Raw genomic sequence first — 19463 nt, 5'->3', positions numbered from 1 at the left:
GTCTTCTTCTGCTTATTGCAGCTTGTTAAACAACTGACTGACGCATTACCGCCACCAGGTGGTGGGAAGCTGTATTGTAACTGAGCGTCTCATGGATAACAGTGATATCTCTGGTGTCTTCAATTGATAACCTATGCGGTCCCGCGGCCCTCGCGGCCCACAGGTGCAAAACTGAAAGTTTTTCGCGGCCCTCTAGGTGGCGCTCGCGGCCCAATCATGGGCCGCGGCCCTATGGTTAAGAATCACTGCTCTAGTGCCACCATGAGGTTGACTTTTGAAGTTTTGAGTGAAACTGTTGGATGGATTTAATTGCACACATTCATGTTCTCCACAGGATGAATCATAATGCCTTTAGCGATAGTCAGACTTTTTTTGCACTCCCATCATCAGGTCAAAATTTCAATTTGTCAGATATTTAATTTGTGAGCCAATAGATGCAAAAAAAAAAAAAGAGACAGACATCAGCCTTCGCTGCAGTTTGTGTTTAGTGCTAAATGTTACCATGCCAACACCATAAACAAAGATGGTGAACATGATAAACATGAACTTGCTAAACATCAGTCATTGTGAGCATGTTTGTATGCTGTGTTATAATTAAGCTCAAAGCACTGTACAGTACAGGCTCACAGAGCTGCTGTAGCATGGCTGAACCCTTAGCATTTGGACAACAATGAAGATATATCAGGCTTTAGATACGCAGACAATACTTAAGATAATAATCAGTAGAATACATTCATTTTTGGTTTTGGTCTTTTCAAGGTGTTTGTCATCATAAGAAAAATGTATAAAATTGACAGTCTCCACCCTTCAAAACTTTGTTGGTTTAGAAGTCTGAGAGTAACCACTCACTTGCTTGTTACATGCCAGCAAATTCAGTTGAGTCCTCACCCAGGATGATGTCAGTGTAAAGCTGGCAGTATGCTTCCCCTGAACTGCTTGTTCTCTCTATGAATGCTGGCTTTTCACTTCGCCTCCCAGTGTGTTGGACAGCTATAGACCTTTCTGACATCGTCAGACAACATGTGGTTTAAGACAAGTTGAGACATTGAATTCAGCATTGTAACATTCAAATGACTCTGTATGGTTTCTCCCTTTTGACTTGTAGTATAGTATGAATATATTGGTTGTAGGAGGACTTCCCTACTACCTTATTGTTATTACCGAGAGTCATACTGCGAAGTTAAATATGAGAGTCATTTATATGTTCTCTGCACAAAGAGGGCTTCATTGCCTGATTTATCTCATCTTGAAGGACTGAGCTGGTGCTGTGATAAATGTTTCAACATGATCCTTTACACACCAGTACTTTTACATTGTATTATAGATACGTGCTGCTTCAATATCAACACTGAAGACAATGTTTGCAAATGAAAAGCAGGATTCAAGTATTAATTTACATAGCTTTGCTTGTTCAAAATGTACACCCACATAGTAGATGGCTCATTCTATTCTTTTCTAACCTTTGTCATGATCTGCATACTTGTGTCCATCCCTCCATTGTTTCCCTGAATATCACACTTTGTCACCGCCTCTTAAACAAGAGAGAAATATCTGAAAAAAGTCTTCGAGTTCTTTCACATTCATGCTGCCCCTATTTTCTCCAACATGGCAGAAGTCTTGGCCCCTGTGCCAGAGCTGTTTTAATGTCATTTCCTGCCAATGAAAAAACAGAGAGAAAAGAAAAGAAATGAGAGGAAAAGAAACAGACGGGAGCCTTTGAGCTAGCTGTCTGGACAAGGAGGGGTATGTGTTGCTCTCTGCCTGATTTATGTGGGGGGAAGAGAGCGTGACTCCAGTGTGAGTGTGTGTGTGTGTGTGTGTGTGTTAATGAAATAGCATGTCTCATTTACAACTTTTTACAGCAGCTGCTTCAATCCAGAAGCATTTTGTTTAATCCACTGCATTGAATTTTCACGTTTCACGTCACTGCCCTGATTTGTCCTGAAAACACAGGAGACGTGTGTATTCATGAGTCTCAATCTGCAAACATCAGCATTTATTTCTGAAGCAGATGTGCATACATCAAAGTTCAATTGAAGTGTCTTACAATGAAAACATCTAGAATAAAATAAGATGTCAGCGAGATGGATAATTGAGAGGCTGCTTTCCTTTCCTGTTCGAAAGGATGGAACAAATTAAAGAAACTAAAAATCAAATCAAGGAAAAAGCATTTGATATGTCTTGGCTTTGTTTGTTTGCTCTATAGATATTGATGAGTGTGGGCTCAATGAGACACTGTGTGGCCCTCGTGGCTTCTGTGAGAACAGACTGGGTTCCTTCCAATGCCTCTGTGAGCAGGGCTACCAGGAGTCCCAGGATGGCCAAGACTGTGTGGGTAAGTGTTGAACATTTGGTATGAGTATATTAAGCTGGACCTATTGTAGTTTATTGTATTATATGGTATTTGCATGTGAATACAATCAGACCCCCACATCAACTTTGAATCGTATGCTTACAGTCAAGTTCTAGCTTAGTGTATTAGTTTGCAAAAGAGAGAAAGAAAACAGAATGTATAACAATTCCTTTGTTTAAGGACAAACAAGCAGCAACATTCTACATCTCAGAAAATAAAACACTCATTTTCCAGCCTTGCATTTCTCACTACATTCATTCACTACTTGATTTGTCAAATACGATGTCTACATTTCCTGTCTGTAACAAAGCCGTGTCCTCTGATTTTTGGATGTTGGGATAACTTGCACGAATGAAGCAGCATGCTGCTGTTAAATGGAAACACCTGAGACTGATACCTTAAAACCATTTCAGACATTTTGGTGAGGCTTTGACCACCAAAATGGTGGTGGGGCTTGCACTGCCACGAGGGTTGAGCTGAGTGACGCCTCTACAGATTAAGCGGGGACACTAAGCTCCTCTGCTGCTGCCTCACGGGATGGAGCTGGGGAGACTTTGGTGGGATCATTATGACCTGCAAGGAGAGGGTCACACAACAGACGTTGGTTAGAGATTTTTTGGTAGCCTGGCTAGTTACCCTATTGAAAGGTTCACTCCAAGATGGCTGGGCATGCAGTTTACCTAAATTCCACCAGCATGTCCGCACCCCCACTGACAGCCTGTGCATTAAGTTGCCCCTGTGTGCCGGATTGTTTGCAGCTTGTGTCGTCCAAAAAATCTCCAATAACTCCAGAACGTTGCAAAAACCAAAAGTACACCAATCACTGGCTTTAAAATGATTCGTATTGTATAACAGCTTGAAAAATGTTGATGCATAGAAATGAGCTGCTGATCAGTGGCTCTTTACAGTGAATCACGAAGAGAGGAGGAATAGTCATTCCCTCCTTATTCTTCCATTTACGTATTCCTAACAGTGCCAGAGTATCTATCGTGCAACATAACACATCAAGAGCCTCACTGCAGTATTTATGTTTACAGCAATCAGACTGATTGATTCCAAAATGATTACGACAATCGGTGGGATCCACGATTCATTTAAAAAAGAGGAAGTTTGATCAGTGAACACAATTTATTAATTTACTTATGTTTTCTAAGGACTGATAATGAAGATATGGAGTGATCGTGCGACAGCTGTCACTGGCTTTATTTCCCCACATTGCTAATTTACACAATACTAATGTCACCATGGTTACTCCTCTGCTCCAGTGAGCTCTGATACTCGCATCGGATAGCCGTTTACAGTTTGTCTGTGTACAATATGCTGTATCTGTCGCTGTGGAATAAACCATAAATGAATCAATAAAGTCGTGTTCACTGCAGCGATTTTACTAGTTTTGGTCTCTCCTCTGTGCTCCGAGTTGCAGACAGCGCTGATAAAATATTAAGCAAAATTTGATTGGAGGTTTTAGTTGGTTTATACCATACCATTCAAATATAAGCAGTGCAGAAATAATCCAAAATAAATATGATGATTACGTTAGAAACAAATGAATTAGCGAATCCCTCAAAAATGCATTACATTGAACCTGTGCTGAATATTATGGCAAACCTAACTTCTAGTTGATTCGATTTCAAAAAACTAATTTAAAGATCAGTTCAATACATAAGTTACTGTTCAATTTTTCTATGGCAGCTCAATTATATCAGAATTTTTGCTCCAATTAACATGTGGGATGGCTTAACCAAAGACTTCCACCAATACTGTTTAGAATGCCTGGCTGGAGAAATGTTAGAAATTCAAAAGGAGACACATTGTTGCTGTTGTAAAAACATAAAAAACATGGGATTAGCCCAGTAGCGACTACCCCCTTCAGTCACATGACCCTTGACGTGCAAGTTATAGCAGTATCAAATCACTCTTGGTGGGGCTTGGATAGCCATTGGGCTGGGGCTAGTACCACATTGCCAAAGATTGCTACATCACTGCATTTGGGTGGGTGATGACTCGGTATCTAAATCATCTTCTCAGATGTTTTGGTGAGATTTTAATCTCTGGGGACTGCCGACGATGCTTATTCTTACACTTCAACAAACACCATGAACTCCTCTCAGCTTCACTTCAACCGATACCTTAAGTTCACTAGCTTGCACTGAAAGTGACACTTCAGTTTCATGTAACAGTTCCACATGGACTGAAACTTCAACTTCTTCTAGCAATTCTTTCTGAACTGCACTTCAATTTCTTTCAGTATTTACGTTTCAGCTACCTATTTAATGTTTTGCAGTACTTTAACTTCAAGATGAACCAAACGTTTCAGTGTCAACATTTAAAGAAAGTGAAACTGTTGCAAACATTTTAACAGCAATTCCTGTACAGAAGTGGACAAATACATTTTGATCATACAGTCTGGACTTTTCTAATCCATAAAATACATCTCAAACAAAGGCCTGGTATTCTCCTTCATTGAGGTAAATGAAGGACTCACATTATAGGAGAAAATGATTGTGTTACTGATTTGGCCTTAGTTGTTCAGATAATGTTCAGATTGTCTCAGATAATCTTTGAAAGCAACATTGCCAATTATTGCAGACATACATTGACATGCATGGAACTAATGATGAAAATCAGCGGTTTTCCTCAAGTTTGGTTTGTAATGAGTCTGAGCTAATGGGTGCTGGTGGTTTCCATGTACTAACTGGGCCTCTTTAGCTCCCATCTAGTCCATTTTCCTCCAACAGGAAGGACTGTCAGAACAGACTTTCCCCTGCTGAACCCTGATGGATCACTTCCCTCACACGCATTCTCCCAGTGACCAACTACACCAAAACGTGCAGACACATGAATGCAGGACTGCCAGCACACTCTTATTCACAAACCTCAATACAGTATGTCCTTTATACAAACTTACACACACTTCCAATCTATCCTTTGGCAGTGCTGCTGGGTCCCACCCAAGTTCAGTCCAGCCAGCTGCCTCTTGTTCACTGCCAAACCATCGTTGAAAACCAAGAGCGGTGGTGTGCCACTAACCATTCAGAATGTGTGCTGTCTTTCTGTCTTCCTTCCCCTCCATCTATTCCTCTTATCAGCCAAGTTTTTTATGGTTTCCTCCCCCCGTGTTCCTTTTTTTTCACTGCTTCATTCTCTCTACTCCCTATATCTTGTCTTCTCCTCCTGTGATTTCCCTTTCTTTCCTCTCTCCCCATCTCTCTTCTTTCATCTTTTTAAATTCCCTCAAGATGGCTAAGTAGCAATATTGACAGTTTGATATCTTTCTTATTTGGTTTAGCAACTGTTAACTGCAGCATCTCTTGCAAATGTATCTCTCTGAAACATTGAGCAACAATCAAGCTACTTTGTCTGAACAATTAGGAAAATGGTCTGATCCTTCCACACTTAGTCCCATCCCTCAGCCAAGATGTTGAGAGCGTATTGCAAAATATTTTATGCATACCAGTGTATTAAGTTCAAGCAACGTTAGCTTACTCTCCTTGGATTTAGCGACTTTCTCGCTAAATCTGGCGACTTTCAAAACCCTCTTGGCAACTTTTTTTGTCAAAAGCTACGAGCGACCAATCTAGCGACTTTTCTGGTGTTTTGACTCTGACGTGTTTGATATGAGCTCATTAGTGCAGTTGATGAGACACTGATACACACACACACATGACTTGGAGATATTCAGTCACTTCAGTCACATGATGATTCTGTCTCCTCTCCCACCCAGTCCCACCCTTTCAAAATAAAAGCTCCACAGAAAGAATTCTAACTGGAATGCTTGTGATGAAGCCTGTCATTTATTAACCTCTGTGTATGTGTGTCAAACATTATGATTATGTCTCCTCTCTCACCCACTCAGCCCCACCCTTTCAAAATAAAAGCTCCACAGAAAGAATTCTAACTGGAATGCTTGTGATGAAGCCTGTCATTTATTAACCTCTGTGTATGTGTCAAACATTATGATTATGACTCCTCCTCTCACCCACTCAGCCCCACCCTTTCAAAATAAAAGCCCCACAGACTGAATTCTAACTGGAATGCTTGTGATGAAGCCTGTCATTTAATAACCTCTGTGTGTGTCAAACATGATTGTCTTCTCTCCCCCTCTCTCACCCACCCAGTCCCACCCTTTCAAAATAAAATGGAGCAACTGTATCTTAACATGCTCAGAATGAGGTTCATGTTAAGATATGTTAAGTTCAAGTCTTTCCATCACAAATACAGAAATGTAATTTCCAAAGGTATATATCTCAAATAACTGAGTACAAAGCAATACTGGGGCTCAATACATCCAGTAGAGTTGTGCTGCTTCTTTTGCACACTCTTGATTGTTAAGAGGCTAATAACCAATAACCAAACTAATTCAGAATAACATTTACCAATGTGTTCTTATGTTCCTTCTCCACAGATGTGAATGAGTGTGAATTGCTGAGCAGTGTGTGTGGAGAGGCCCAGTGTGTCAACGTTGATGGTTCCTTCCTCTGCATGTGTCCCAGCGGCCAGGACTATAACGTCATGATCGCCAAGTGTGAGCCAGTTCCCACAGGTGACCCACCATCGGCTTTTGTACAAATTACATGTAACAAGGAACCGGAATACCTCAGGGTGTACCTGGTTTTACTACACACAAAAAATATAATCTCGCCATACAAATCAGTAAATTACAGTAAGGTACACAAACTTCATGGAGTAGTGTAGCATAAATGTATGAAATTATACCAAAATATGTCACAACTTGTCTTCAACTTCAAGGGGCTCGAGAAAAACATAAAATAGTACAGAAGATGAAGGAAAGTGATCAGAAAGAATTTGTTTCATATTAAATAACAGAATTGATCTTGCCTTAAATCCACCTTGGGGCACCACCCCTTCGAAACGAATTCATTTAGTCTTAATTCTGAAGATTGATACTGAGTTCTTGACACAAAATCAAGTAATTTAAAAATGGAAATGTTTATTAAACTACTGACTACACATACAACACTCAGTCAAATTAAATGAATAATGTGATGATGAATGACCAAATGTAATTAATACAGAGATGAACAAATAATGAATGAAGGAGGACCGCCGTACATACCAGGTAAAATCAGTGACGGATATCTTGGCAAGGTGTTTTAGCTTGCAAAGGCACAAGTGGAGCAGCTGTGTATTCATTCTTCTTTCCTGCTCTTTCTTTATTTATCTTTCAGTGTCATCAGTGGAGCGTAAAGAGTGCTATTATCGTCTCAACGATGAGAACCTGTGTGAGAGTGTGCTGATCAGCCATGTCACCCTGCAGGAGTGCTGCTGCACACTGGGAGCCGGATGGGGTGACAACTGTGAGGTGCATCCCTGTCCTGTCAATGGCACAGGTGAGTTAGAGGAGGAGTAGAAAGGAATTTGGACAACAACACACCTTTGGGTATAGTTACACACTACACCACAAGCTTTAAAAAGCATAATGTGAATACCTTAGTAAACTAGACGGTAGTTCTATCATGAATCTAGACCATAAAAGCTTCTCTGTTGAGTTTATTTAAAAGAATTGTGTTGCTTGCAACACCGCCACAGATGGAATAATTTACTGTATACCAGGGCCCTGTTCTTTGTATGTGGATAAATGAGTTAGCTTTATTTGATAGATGATTTGACACAAGCCATCAATTTCCGGTTCTTCAATGCTGGATTGAAGTTGAACTACAGGTGTGATAAGCACAACAGGTCCAAATTTTCCAAGTTGACTAAGTGGCTGCAAGCAAAACTGTACAAATAGTCACTTTTTGTAGATGCTGGCATGAAAGAGGATTGATTGCAGGTATCGTTGGTCTGGAGAAGTTACGATACTACTTGGTGCTGGGTTTTTTTTGGTCTATGCCTTACAGGTATCGAGTACCAACACCCAGATCTAATGTTAAGATAAACTAATATCTGTTTCTGACTGACCCTCACACATGTGCCTTCACTGTCACTGAGCATGTTGGTACCACACTAGGCCCAAGAAGTTCCATCCTTCATGTCATCTAATTTTCTGTTATTCTTGGTAAACGGGCATTCTAGTAACAACATGTTAGGAAGTACCGACCATGACAGTGACCTAAAGGAGTGTCTTACCCAGCTTAATAACTGAGCAGGAACTGAACCTCTCTGTTGGCCTATTACTTGAAGTTTATCTTACAGTATATACTGTCGGTGTGCAAACACACACACGTCAGTGCACAATGCACCCTTAACCTCCAAATCTCCATGTTGGTCCCCTTTCAGACCACTTCAATGAGATGTGTCCATCTGGAAGAGGTTTTCTTCCCAATGGAGACTTACTGTATGGAGTCCCCACATCTGACAGCTACAAAGGTAAGACTAAGCTACTTCTACACAACTTAATATCAAACATAAATCACACAACTGAATCTTTTGTGTTTTATAGAACACTGTTGGTGAAGATAAAATAAGTTTATTTTTTCTTTAACATGTTGCTGTACTTAATGCTTCTAGGTCTCACTTACATAGATTGACTTCCATAGAACAGTGATGTTATGATGCCAAAGTTCCAAAGTGCTGTTGGTAAAGTGCAGTTCCTTTGAGTTACAGTATTACACCCATTTTGCATCACATCTGTTCTCCCGTACACTTTTGATTCAGTTGTCTTCTGCATTATAGGATTCATAAAAATATGTAAAACTGTTTTATGACAGCTTTTGTTGGTAGCTTTTATCCAGAGTATAAGCACAAAAAATCATTCTGGACTGTATTAGAGCCAGTTGATCATGCAGTTCAATATATTGCAGATATAGTATCTGTATCAGTGTATGTTGGCCAATAAGTAGGTTTGAGCTTATTTACAACAGTGTCACCAGTTTGTCCACCAGAGACCACTAACAAGCTGATTTTCACACAACAAAATGTGCTGCTCAGTACACAGAAATATAAATCTAAGGGATGTCAATCAAGATTGTAATTTTTACCTTACTAAAGTATGATAGTAATTACTATCTGCTGATATACTGCTATTAGGTTCTTTGAACTCACATATATTGATATCAGTATTAGTCCCAAACGTTCAGTATCCATTGGGCGATCGTCGAAACTCAACTGAAATGTGTACAAAACATTTTCACAGTGGAAAAAAAAATGGTATCCATGGCATGCACTACTTTCTGCTAACAGTCCCACAATGCAATTATCACATTTAATAGATGCAAAAATCACGATAAGGGTCCAGCTTCTGGGTCCATGGATGACGCCATCATTTGAATATTCAATCCCGATTCCAAAACATGAAAAATCAAATCAATCTTGTGGGTTTCTTTCAGGTTTTGTAAGCATCAAAAAAGGTAAATGACAATAATCTAATTAACAATGAAGACAGAACTAAACATTTTTTTATTATTTTGTTTTGTACTTGTTTTTCTGCTGTGTGAATGCACAGTCTGACCTGCAGTGTAACTTATCTCGCGGAAGCACGCAGATTCAAAGAAGTTTGTAAAGCACATTTTAAATATAAAATGAAGGAATTTAAAAATATGCAGGAAAAATGAACCACAGATATTAACCAGGTTCATCAGTGAAGAACATGTAAAGAACATTATCTCTTCAATAAGTTTCTTAAACATGACAGTTTAGACAGTCATGCTGTGATGCATTATGAATAGTATGAAAGGAGACTGTAATGCTCTTGTTCGCTAGTTGACTCTTTGTTTGACCTGCTCACCATAGCCTATCAACCTTTGGTGAATCTGTTCTATTTGTGACACCCAGAGTCCATCAATACCACCAATACCCCAGTACACCTCATCCTCACCTTCATCAGTGGTGGAGGTGGTCAAATAGGCAGCATCATGTTCACATATAGATCCACACCAGAAGGGATTATGTAAATGACACAAAGTAGTAGTTTTAGATGTTGTGAGTTAATTAATACAAAACTAAATGTGACTACTTTTCAAACAGAGCTGACACACACAAACGCGACAAGGAAAACTCTCCTCCCCCTCAAAAAAGTGATAATGTGTGATGTGCAACTTTTTGACCTTAAAGCTGAGGTTATCTCATTATCATTACAATGCTCAGCATACTGTAGCCTTTATGTATTAGAAATGTCTTTATGATTATACCATGGCTGTCTGTCGACCAGATAGTAAAGGCCAATATCTCACTCAGAAATCCTTCAAATAACGGATAGGATTCCTCTTCTGGCTCTACTGGGTTGTGCAGCAATCATTTTCTGTGCATACGCTCGATGAAGAGAAGGCAGAAATTCACATCTGAAATACTCTCTGAAACAGAATGTAAATGACATGTAAGAATAGAGTACACTGACAAGCAACTCAGACTACATTGTAGGGTTGATTCATATTCAGTCATTCTGCAGCTTTTTGATCCTCAACCACATCTAATGATACAGCTTAAATATCAATCGTCAACTTATTACCTGGTCATCACGATCTGTCCTGATGTAACGTTCAATGCAAACACTAAAACATGTTCTGTGTCAAACCACAACGACCTTATGTTGTATATTAGCAATTATAAACTGAAACAGACTTTGTGCTGATATCGTTGGTATCGTTGAATGATATGACGATGGATGATGATGTAATGTTCTCCTCTGACTATCTGAGTCTGTATGATAATGCTACATGAATGCTAAAAGAATCGATGTTAATGTCACAGCTTCCCCACATGAATACATTATACTTCTACATACATCCACATTACAGTTACCCCTGGCTCTCCATTGTAACCCTTTTAAAGCCAACATAAACTCTCTAAACATGTACCATGACCTGCCTTCTCTCTGCCTGCTTGCAGATGCAGATGAATGTACACTGTTTGGCAAAGAGGTTTGTAAAGGCGGCTTCTGTTTGAATACTGTTGGCAGCTACGAATGTTACTGCAAGACGGGACAGGACTACGACGCTGTCAAACTGGAGTGCAGAGGTCAGTGTGGTATGCAGCAAACAGAACTGTCAGCTAATAGTTTATATATGTGTGTGATAATTAGGGGTGTAACGATACGCGTATTCGTATTGAACCGTTCGATACGAGGCTCACGGTTCGGTACGCATGACGAACCGAACAATACGTTTGAATAAAAAAAAAAGAATTTTCTTTTTCTTTTTTTTAAACCTTTATTTAACCAGGTAGTCCCATTGAGATTAAAAATCTCTTTTGCAAGGGAGACCTGGCCAAGACAGGCAGCAACACAAGAAACACATAGACAGAAAAACACAGAACAAGACAAGTTAAAAGAAATTAAAAGTGATAATACGAGTATAATATAATGATAGTAATAGTATAATAATACTAGTGCTTTTGGAAAATGCAGAAGCTTAAATTGTGGGAAATATTATGTTTTCGGTGGAGCCACTGTTCTCAAACTGGCAACCCACATGACGTAACGGACAGCGTGCTCTCTGACACGCCCACCACCAAAGAAAAACTTTGAACGTCGAGGGCTACACAAAGCTACCTGACTGTGACGCACATCACCTGACCACTGAATGGGCGATGAAGAGCCACGTTCACTCAGGTTTAGTTCCATCATTGTTCGTACTAAAATGATGATGGAGAAGATGTAAGTAACAATACTACATAACATTAAGGAGCAGTTTTTGTTTTTGATGCTTATGTGTTGCTAAGAAGACACCCCAGAAGACGGGTCACTCAGGTATAGTTCCATCATTGTTCAAAGTCAAAGATTAACTTTAAGATGTTAGTTGTAATGAATAAATATATTTTTAAATCAAGTACATTTCTCTGGCATTTATAGTTTTCTACTGTACCGAAACGTACCAAACCGTGGCTCCACTGTATCGTACCCAACCCAACCATGGATTTTGTGAACCGTTACACCCCTAGTGAAATATATATTTGTGTGTGTGAATGCATTGATCCAAGGTAATATAGGACGAGGAGGTGCAGCTGACATGAAGAAAGTTATTTTTCCATTAAATGTCTCTGATTGCTTTTCTTTCCTGCAGACATCAATGAGTGTCTGGATGAGTCGGTGTGTGCCGGTGGACAGTGTTTGAACACAGACGGCTCATACATGTGTTTCTGCACACATCCAATGGTGTTGGACCCCAACATTAACAGCTGTGTCTTCATTCCTGAGGTGGCTGGTAAGAAAGGCTGGTTATCCCATGCACACATTCTAAAAATGTTGAATCTGCCAAAATGATGTTTGTTTGTCAAAGCGTTGCAATATTTCAGTCTAACAGAATGTTAAACTTTGGCCCCAAAACGAGTTCCTTGTCAATCAAGGAACTACAGTACAGTACAATACAGTACTCTATTAATACAATAATAGAGTACATGGTTAGCCCTGATGCCCAGGCTGTGCATCGCTCCCTAAAAAAATCTAATTTCAGCAAACCATCCGTTACCAGAGTACAAGCCAAAAAAACCCAAACATGTTCAACTGTTTGAAATATAGTAGATCTAATCTAAAGTACGAAAACATACTAACAACTTACTCCACAAATATTACGGAAGCTTTTAGCTGCACTCGCTGATAATTCTACAGATCATGATGATCAGATACTTATTATCTCAAGATGACAGATAGTGCTCATATTTACATCTAAATGCCTGTTTTTCTGAACTAAAATTTCAAATACAACATTATTTCGAGATACATCATATTGTTTTCTCATGATCAGGAATTAACAGTGTCATACCTCAACATTCTGTAGTTCAGTTTGTATCTAATGAAGTCCATATGTGTAAACATAAAGTTTATTTTATGACCTTTATAATTAGTAGAATAATCCTTAAATTGTGATAATGCTGGAAACCACATATTCATTAATACATATACAATTGTCGAATGATATGATAATACCTAAAAATTAGGGATTTCTTGAATCAAGCGTCAGTATATATTGTTGGGTTATAGGTCCATACATTACTGTGTCGAAGTATGGGGAAATACGTTTAAAACAAATAAAATAACACAACCAATTGTCCTACTTTTAAAAGAGACAAAACTACTAATAAGAGCTAAATCAAAACAAATGACACCCTGAAAATATATTGGAACATGCCTGAATTTGGATAAAGGGGTGAACTTATGAACAACTATCGTGAGGAAATGAAAATATGTAGCCCACTTTTGAAAGTTTAACATAAGCTCTAAAATAATTGAATAAACAAATATGTGATCTGATTGCCACATTGACATTAGGAAGGGAATGTAAATTATACTTTGTGGTGTCAAGACGTTGATGAAATAATCTGCTGCTTCTGGCTTCACCTTTTAAATAAGTAGAGAATATTTTTGCTGTGCTGTATTGTTTTCTGCTGTTTTGTGGGAAGTATTTGCCTTCTTTTGCTGCCTGATTGTGGAGTTACTGACAGACCAAATCAAATTTCAATATCTTCGTATCACAATCTCAAATTTAAGGCCTCCAAAATGATAATCTTCTGTCTTACGAGATCGCTCTCGCCTTCCACACATTTCTAACCAATACAAATGAATACTGATAAAATGTTGAAGTATTGATTCAGTAACCCAATTATTGAAATGTACTTAATTTATGTGTGTATTTGGTATAAATCCTATTTCAAATGATTGAGTAAAATCTATTTGGATGGAAGCAGGTCGTATAACACAGCAATAAATTGTGTGGTAACCCTGTATGTGTGTGCGTGTGTGTGTGTGTGCAGAGCAACATGAGGCGGAGCAGATGGACTACCTGGGTATCTGCTGGCAGACGGTAACAGAAACCATGGCGTGCACGCAGCCGCTGGGTCCCAACAGGAAGACCACATACACTGAGTGCTGCTGTCTGCACGGAGAGGCCTGGGGCATGGACTGTGCCCTGTGTCCACCCAGAAACACCGGTACACACTACACACACACACTCCTCTCATATATAGCGTCAGGCCAAGCTCAGATACACTATAGTGTATGTGTGACTTACTGGTGTACCAGTTGTGTTTGATGAGCAGCGTCTCCAGCACTGACACAAGGGAGCTTACTCATGTAAACTGGCTGTCGGGCATTTGAGGTGCCGACGTTTCCATTACAGAAGGCAACATCTTCACGTTAAGTTTTTATAAAGTAGCTCGGAAATGAATGTAAGACAGCAAATATAAATAACTGCAAGATGATTTGCTGCCATCATTAACACCAAAGACCAAGTGTTTGTCTTGAGTCCACCAAACTTCAACATTTCTCTTGCTGAGGGTGGAGATGGCAGCACGGAGACTGTCAATTGGGATTTTAACTCGCTTTAAAGTCTCGGATACACAAAGCAAGCCAAGAAAACCGAAACTGTTTGATTTGATGGTGACTAAGCCCTTCTGTGGGAGATCAGGGATGCCCATATTAAAAAGATATAAGAAGTAAGACAAACTTAATTTATATTTTAAAATCTAATTTCATTCGTATCATTACTGCTAACATTCAAACTTGATGACTTTATGTTGTACTTGTGAGTGTAACCCTGAATATGTGATGAGTTTAACTACATTTAGAATTGTATTCATTGATTTCAGTTTAATATTGGCCACCCTGTCACTGTCCCTGAATCTTCACTCACTCGCCATCATTAATTCTCCTCAGTTAGCTGCTGCATTTACACCAACAGTAAAATACACACAAAATTGCAATGATACGTAGCCACAGCCAAAACAAGTCCGTGGAACCAAAGATTAATGAGTCGCCTAGTCGACTAGGTTCTCACATCTATTAATTATCGCAGAACTTGGCAGCTCCTGGCATTTGTCATTGAACACTTTTTGTCTTTTCTCTCCCTCTGTCTCTCTCTCAGAGGATTATGCGTCCATGTGTAACATTGGCGGGCGGCGGGCGTACGGTCATGACGCCCTTGTTGCCGGCCCGATCCATGAATATGAAGTGGGCCCAGACTATTCACAATCACCCGAGCAGCAGGCTGTCCTGCCTTTTTACGAGAACGTGGACCGTGAGTATTTGTATTTTATGCATCCTTCATAGTAACAGAGGAAGAGCACTGAAACACAGGATTTATTTTATATTACCTAACAATCAGGTCTTTACTAAGTTCATAACAGTAATGTGGACAAGTTAAAGAATTGTAACGTATATAGAATTTATCCAGGAAGCAGTCGAAAATAGTGGCTCTCAAACCTTTTTCTTGCGACTCCTTGCCACTGGTTGTGATCAGCTCAACCAAGAGCCCTTGAAAGAACCCACTGGTCTAAGATATTTACCAGTTAATACTAAACTGACCAATGGAGAGTACAATGGAGAAAATGGAACAAACTATTAATGTGTGAATGTGGCTAATTGATTTCACTGCTTCATAGAAATAGAATGGCAGCCATGTAGTGTATTCCATTTAGCTGGAAAATGTTCACTTCGTTTATCTCAGAGGTTACTGTCCACAAAGAACGCGTGCCATTAAAAACTTAGTTTAGAAGCTTATTGACAATGTATTTATCTTTTGAAACTGATTAAAACACCCGTTATTATAGGCGTATTATAAAATACGGGGAAACAACGGGGATGACAGGATCTGTGTTGTCTACCTTCATTGATATAAATTGGGGGAACAAGATATTAGAACTACCTCTCAGTAACAACAGCAGCACAAACTATAGCATACGTTTAAAGTTGAATCAACTCCTCTCTCAAACTGTTTAAAAAAATGCATTGATGTGAGTACAGGCAGGATTTATTGCTGGTTGTATTAGAGGGCATTAGTACCTAATGAGCTAGTGTAATACACTGAGCATCTACAGTTGGTTTGACAGTTGTGAGTTGTACAAACTGCTGCAAGTGAAGCAGACTCTATGAATTACAGTGCAAATTATTAATGAGTATTATATTAAATATGCAGGTTCAGCTTCTCTGATGACAAACGCTGACTGATATTCATTTCACAGCGCTTTGCTGCCGTCTAGTGACAATAAAACGAACAACATATTAGAACGAGTTCCATTAAAGGAGAGTACAAGAGTCAGCTGGTCCTGATTCCAGACCTGCAGTAGCTGAAAAGAAAACCTCTGATGTGTCACAGTGGGAAGTGATTACGAGCCATTACTCCAAACCATGTTCTGTACTGAAAATTTAAAAGCGGGTTTTTGGGGCGTGCTTTGATTTATCTATGGTAAAAACATAAGAAACAGAGGACATATGAAGGAGCCAGATGTTAGGAACCTTGTTCTACTCCCTGTGTTGACTTAGCTGGAAAAGATAAACTCCTGCAGTTATTCATTTTATTTACGGGATAAACATGCTTCAAATTTTGGAACTACGGAGTCCGTTAGTTAACTGTGATCTCAGTTAACTCAAACAAAATGTATTTGTTTACATTTTGGCAAATTTGCATCATTAAAGTATGCTGAATTATCTAGAGGCGCTCCTGTTTGCAGTATACTGACGGATGTACAGACAACTATCACAGGATTACAAGTTTACATTAAAAGTTCTGGAGTTGGTTTGTTTTTTTCTGCTCCAGATCCATTCAAGGCATTTGAGGGTTTGCAAGCAGAGGAGTGTGGGATTCTGAATGGCTGTGAGAACGGTCGGTGTGTCCGGGTTCAGGAGGGTTACACCTGTGACTGCTTCGATGGATACACCCTGGACCTGTCCCGCATGTCCTGCGTTGGTAAGAGGGCAACTTACACACAACTAGAACATATAAAAACATAACATAACTGTTAAGTATCTGTCCTCCTCTGTCCACAGATGTGAACGAGTGTTCGGAGCTAAACAATCGGATGTCCTTGTGTAAAAATGCAAAGTGCATCAACACAGTGGGCTCCTATCAGTGTGTGTGTCTGCCAGGCTTCACTGCCTCTGACAAACCCAACTACTGTGTGCCGGCAGCAACGCACCAAACATCAACACGCACAGTGAGCATGGACGGACACTAAGGAGCGACAAGAGACACTAAAGCCACACGCACCAGCTTGTATTACTATACTTGTGAGGACGTCCACCAACATTCAGCCGCTGCAAAAAACCTCAACACTAAACTTAAAGTTGAACCCTCTGGTTTGGTTAAAGTGTCCAGTAGCACTGATAAATCCCAAAACACTTCACAGCCGCTCATCAAATGTCACCTTGAGGATAGGTCAAGATTTAGGGGTCATATAAGTCATATAAGTCAGGGGGTGTACCTTCAAACTGTTAAAAATGCCCAAAATCTCAAGAACATAAACCATAAATCTTGCCTTTGAATTAATCTAATTATTTTTTCTTATTTTACTCTATTATTTAATAACGAATCCAGATCTGCTGTTTTTCAGAGTCATGTTTTTTTATTCACTTCCTGCATTTCCCTTCTGCTCTACAAACCGATGGATATATATTGGATTTCTTTTGATAAACCTGTCCTATATATTATAAATTACTCCCAATGTTATGACCTAATTAAAGAATATATATATATAACAGTATCATTTTTTATGAACTTTCAGATTATGCTGTTGACATTGCAACTTGCTCTGCTCTCTTTGGTTAAAAGAAAAGTTTGCGATCTTTCAAATCTGGATGGAAGATTTCTTGTGCTCTATGTATGGTCCTAGAGCCGGTAGGTATTTAGCCTAGCTTCCAGAATGTTGACAGTGCCTTACCAGATCTCCAAATATATCAATGAAAAATATTTAGCAAAAAGTTGGTTGCATGCCAGCATGACAGCCTCATGTAGGTATAATGTTGGCGATGTTTACTGTCTTAGTTTTGGCATATTTGAATGCTAGTATTTGCTAAATAGCACAAAACAGAAATCACAGCTCAGGCTGATGGAATGTCATTAGTTCTGGGGGTATTTAGTCATAAACCAAAGAATTGGACACTTTAAAATATTTCACCCAATGGCGCTAAAGAAAAAGTCAGGGGATCACCAAAGACATGTCAGCTGACATTGACATCCCTTTAACTAGCATGGTTAATAACTGCTTAAAAGAATCCCCACGGAATTTCTAGCAATGTATTTATAGTCCTCCCTGAGTAAAAAAATCCCTTTCTTTCTTAGCTCAACATTTGATGGAGTCCCTCAAGTCATGTTAAGTTGTGTTTAATATGGTTTATGAATTTAAAATTGTAATTGTTAACATTAAGAGGTAAATGCTAAATCAAAGCCAAACAACTTTGCCCTAAACCTTCTCTTACTATATTTTAAATGACAAACTCACAGAGGTGCAGATGAGCTCGTATGTCTTCAAGAGCCTCACATTTTTTCATCATAAGGGGACATTTGGTCCTTAAAAGTATAGAAATACAACAAACACATACTTACTTAATCAAAGCCCATATATTCTGCACTGTAAAACATACATACTACATGAAACAAAGAGTAATTTACTTGAGATGAAGATTCAACTTAATCTGATATATGGTGCCTATGTGGGTGATAGAAACAGAATTGTATAAAATGTATGTTTTGTCTGTTGTTTGTGTCTTATTTTGTTCTTTAGTAGTATTTTATGTGTTAGAGGCCGTTTTGCTCGTTTAACGTATCGACAAACCCTATGGACTTGTGCTGGGGGATCCAGTTGTTTTTTTTCTACCCAGTCACACTGATTGTGGATATTTAATTCTGTGAAGAGGCCAACTGTCTTCTCCCTCTCTTTCTCCATTGCCATCCCTTTGTCTGCCATAAAGAAAAGCGTGTTTCTACACTACAGCATCACCAAATCCCGTAATATGCACATGTTGATGTTCTAAACAAAAGTTGCGAATGTAAAGCCTTTGGAGTAAGCTTTTTGTTGGATTTTGTCTCTGTTTTGTAAGAATTGTAAAATGCAATCATAACAACAATCATAAAACTACTTATTTTCAGGGACATAAACAATGCCCAGTGTCATGTGTCTCACAAATAACTAAAATACTTTGAGTTTCCTGGTATTGCTTTCTTCCTTCCTTATAACATATGCGGAGGGTGTGTTGAGATGACTGAAATGCATTTTTATTTTTCATAATTCTCTTATCTGCATTTTGCTGCAAAGTCTTGCCAGGTTGTAAAGCTGCTATGGGACAGCGATGGGAGAGGAGACACTTGTGTACATTTAAACAAAAGAGTGGAAAAAAACAGCTGATGTATTTGTAACTTGTACATGAATAAATAGCTTTTTCTATGAATTCATATTACAGTGTACATTAAACACCTTGGTAATAAACCACAAATTGTGATATTTG

The 19463-nt window shown here is 39.0% G+C and overlaps 1 protein-coding gene across 3 annotated transcripts in view; it reads left to right on the top strand.

The window, feature by feature from the left end:
- The window catches only part of ltbp1 (latent transforming growth factor beta binding protein 1), a 137227-nt gene extending 117764 nt beyond the window's left edge, over positions 1–19463 (top strand). For all 3 annotated transcript variants that reach the window (XM_079280218.1, XM_079280217.1, XM_079280216.1), the window contains 10 exons: positions 2207–2335; positions 6759–6896; positions 7543–7704; positions 8594–8683; positions 11141–11269; positions 12313–12453; positions 14000–14176; positions 15109–15261; positions 16780–16929; positions 17010–19463. In XM_079280218.1, the coding sequence (XP_079136344.1) occupies positions 2207–2335; positions 6759–6896; positions 7543–7704; positions 8594–8683; positions 11141–11269; positions 12313–12453; positions 14000–14176; positions 15109–15261; positions 16780–16929; positions 17010–17197 (1457 nt within the window). In that variant the 3' untranslated portion in view covers positions 17198–19463. The remainder of the gene's footprint in view (positions 1–2206; positions 2336–6758; positions 6897–7542; positions 7705–8593; positions 8684–11140; positions 11270–12312; positions 12454–13999; positions 14177–15108; positions 15262–16779; positions 16930–17009) is intronic.

Source organism: Melanostigma gelatinosum (genome assembly GCF_949748355.1).
Source record: "Melanostigma gelatinosum genome assembly, chromosome: 12".
Classification (NCBI taxonomy): Eukaryota; Metazoa; Chordata; class Actinopteri; order Perciformes; family Zoarcidae; genus Melanostigma; species Melanostigma gelatinosum.
This window is presented reverse-complemented; position numbering and strand designations above follow the sequence as displayed.